At 47.2% G+C, this 2,500-nt stretch overlaps 1 protein-coding gene across 1 annotated transcript in view; it reads left to right on the forward strand.

The window, feature by feature from the left end:
* Positions 1-2,500, forward strand: part of ephb4a (eph receptor B4a) — a 33,618-nt gene that overhangs the window by 19,653 nt on the left and 11,465 nt on the right. Inside the window, 1 exon segment of the mRNA XM_046838617.1 lies at positions 1,528-1,683. Coding sequence (XP_046694573.1) covers positions 1,528-1,683 — 156 coding nt within the window.

Below are 2,500 nucleotides of genomic sequence, written 5' to 3' on the forward strand. Positions count from 1 at the left end.
TCTCTCCCTGTCTCGCTCTCGCTCTCTCTTCCTTTTCTCTTATTCTCACTGTGTCTCACTCTCCATCTCATTCTCATGGTGTCTCACTCTCCTCTCTCACTATCTCTCTCATGGTGTCTCACTCTCCCTGTCTGACTCTCATCCTCACTGTCTCACTCTCACTCACAGTGTCTCTCTCACTTTCCCTGTGTCTCACCATGGCTGGAGGTACACAATCAGTGTGTGAACATGCATGCTAATAACTATAATACCAGCTTAATACAATAAATACATACCACTGAAGTGTGTGTGTGTGTGTGTGTGTGTGTGTGTGTGTGTGTGTGTGTGTGTGTGTGTGTGTGTGTGTGTGAGAGAGAGAGAGAGAGAGAGAGAGAGAGAAAGGAAAAATCCCAGCGTCAGCTCTAATCTCAGGCTTTCATGACATCACCATTACAATTCAGCAAGACTCTTCCTTTCCCAGCCAATATAAATAACTATTCCTTTTTAACACACACACACACACACAGAAATGTCAACATGTGTGTTCCTGTTCTCCTGTGATCACACCTCGTTTTACTGGTGTGTGTGTGTGTGTGTGTGTGTGTGTGTGTGTGTGTGTGTTTACCTCAGTGACACACACACACACACACACACACACACACACACACACACACACACACACACACTACAGCGCTGTACTGTACTATTACTGTACCTGTAACATTAAACCCCCTGCCCTTATTTTAGAACACCTTGCAAAACTCGCCCCTTGTCTCAGCCCGCCTCCTGAGTCCCTTGTCTCAGCCCGCCTCCTGAGTCCCGCCCCTTGTCTCAGACCGCCTCCTGAGTCCGGCCCCCTTGTCTCAGCCCGCCTCCTGAGTCCCGCCCCCTTGTCTCAGCCCGCCTCCCGAGTCCCGCCCCCTTGTCTCAGCCCGCCTCCCGAGTCCCGCCCCCTTGTCTCACTGCTACATGGTCATGGACACTCGTATTCACAAAACTTAATATTTATTTGTCTTGGTAATGATAACATCACTAAATGTGTGTGTGTGTGTGTGTGTGTGTGTGTGTGTGTGTGTGTTTTAGTTTTTAATACACAGCGCTAAAACAGCGGCTATTAACTTTCTTTACCTGCTAGCAAACATCATCACAGTACATTTAATGCCATTACTGTGTGTGCGTGTGTTCCATTATATCCAGTAAAGATTTAATTATACGCCTGCACAGCTGTGTGTGTGTGTGTGTGTGTGTGTGTGTGTGTGTGTGTGTGTGTGTGTGTGTGTGTGAGAGAGAGAGAACAAGGAAACGAGACTGCACCAATGTCAAATTCATTCTGTTTACAATTCTTGACAATGATGAATGGATACTCCACTTCTGTTTGTCTTTTATAATTGTGTGTGTGTGTGTGTGTGTGTGTGTGTGTGTGTGTGTGTGTGAGAGAGAGAGAGAGAGAGAGAGAGAGAGAGAGAGAGAGAGAGGACATTTTGTAGACCACACTGTGTAACTATTTGTCGTTGAAATGCCCCACTGTGCCCTTCTCCACCCCCACAGCGTGTCCTGCGGGCCACTTTAAGCTGCTTGCTGGTGGCGGTCCGTGTTCTCCATGTCCTGAGTCGAGTCACACGGGAGAAACAGGAGCTGATGCATGTGTGTGTCGTCCAGAATACTACCGTGCACCTACGGACACGCTGGACATGCCCTGTACACGTGAGTCTCTCTCTCTCTCTCTCTCTCTCTCTCTCTCTCTCTCTCTCTCTCCCTCCTTTACCTTCTCTCTCTCATTCACACACATGCGTGCGCGCACACACACACACACGGGCACAAAGAAAGGCATTATGAAAGACACACACACACACACACACACAAGGAACATACCACATTTTATTATTTTGGTTTCTTAGACACAACACTGAGAAAACACACACACACACACACACACACACACACACACACACACACACACACACACACACACACACACAGTTCTCTAATACACACAGTGTGTCATTACATGCAGCCTTTATTCTCTCTTTCTCTCTTTCACATTCTTTTACTCCATCTCCAAATTCCTTCTCTTTCTTGTCTTTCTTTTCACCCGACCGTGTCTCCTCCTCCTCCTCTTTTTGTAATCCCCCTCTCCTTGTATCCTTCCTCTCTCATCACCTGTTCCTCGCTTCACATTCCTCTCTTTATCCAGCCAGGTGTCTCCTGCTTTGTGTTGCATGCTGGGTATTGTAGTGCGTCTCTGCCGGGGGCCGCAGCTGACTGACAGCTGATTGGACAAGAGGGTTTGATGTCTGTTTGACTGCTGTAATTGGGACATGACTGTGGGTGGGTGGGGTTTAGGGGGATGGGGGGGGGTTATTCAGTGGTGATGAATGAACTTTAGGCTTTAAGAGTAACTGGATTTTAAAACACACACACACACACACACACACACACACACACACACACACACTATATCTCAATGACATGTTGGGGTAGTAACATAGTCTAAATAGTGATCACATTAATGGTCTGATGT

This window comes from Silurus meridionalis, chromosome 25, assembly GCF_014805685.1.
Source record: "Silurus meridionalis isolate SWU-2019-XX chromosome 25, ASM1480568v1, whole genome shotgun sequence".
In the NCBI taxonomy this organism is placed as follows: domain Eukaryota; kingdom Metazoa; phylum Chordata; class Actinopteri; order Siluriformes; family Siluridae; genus Silurus; species Silurus meridionalis.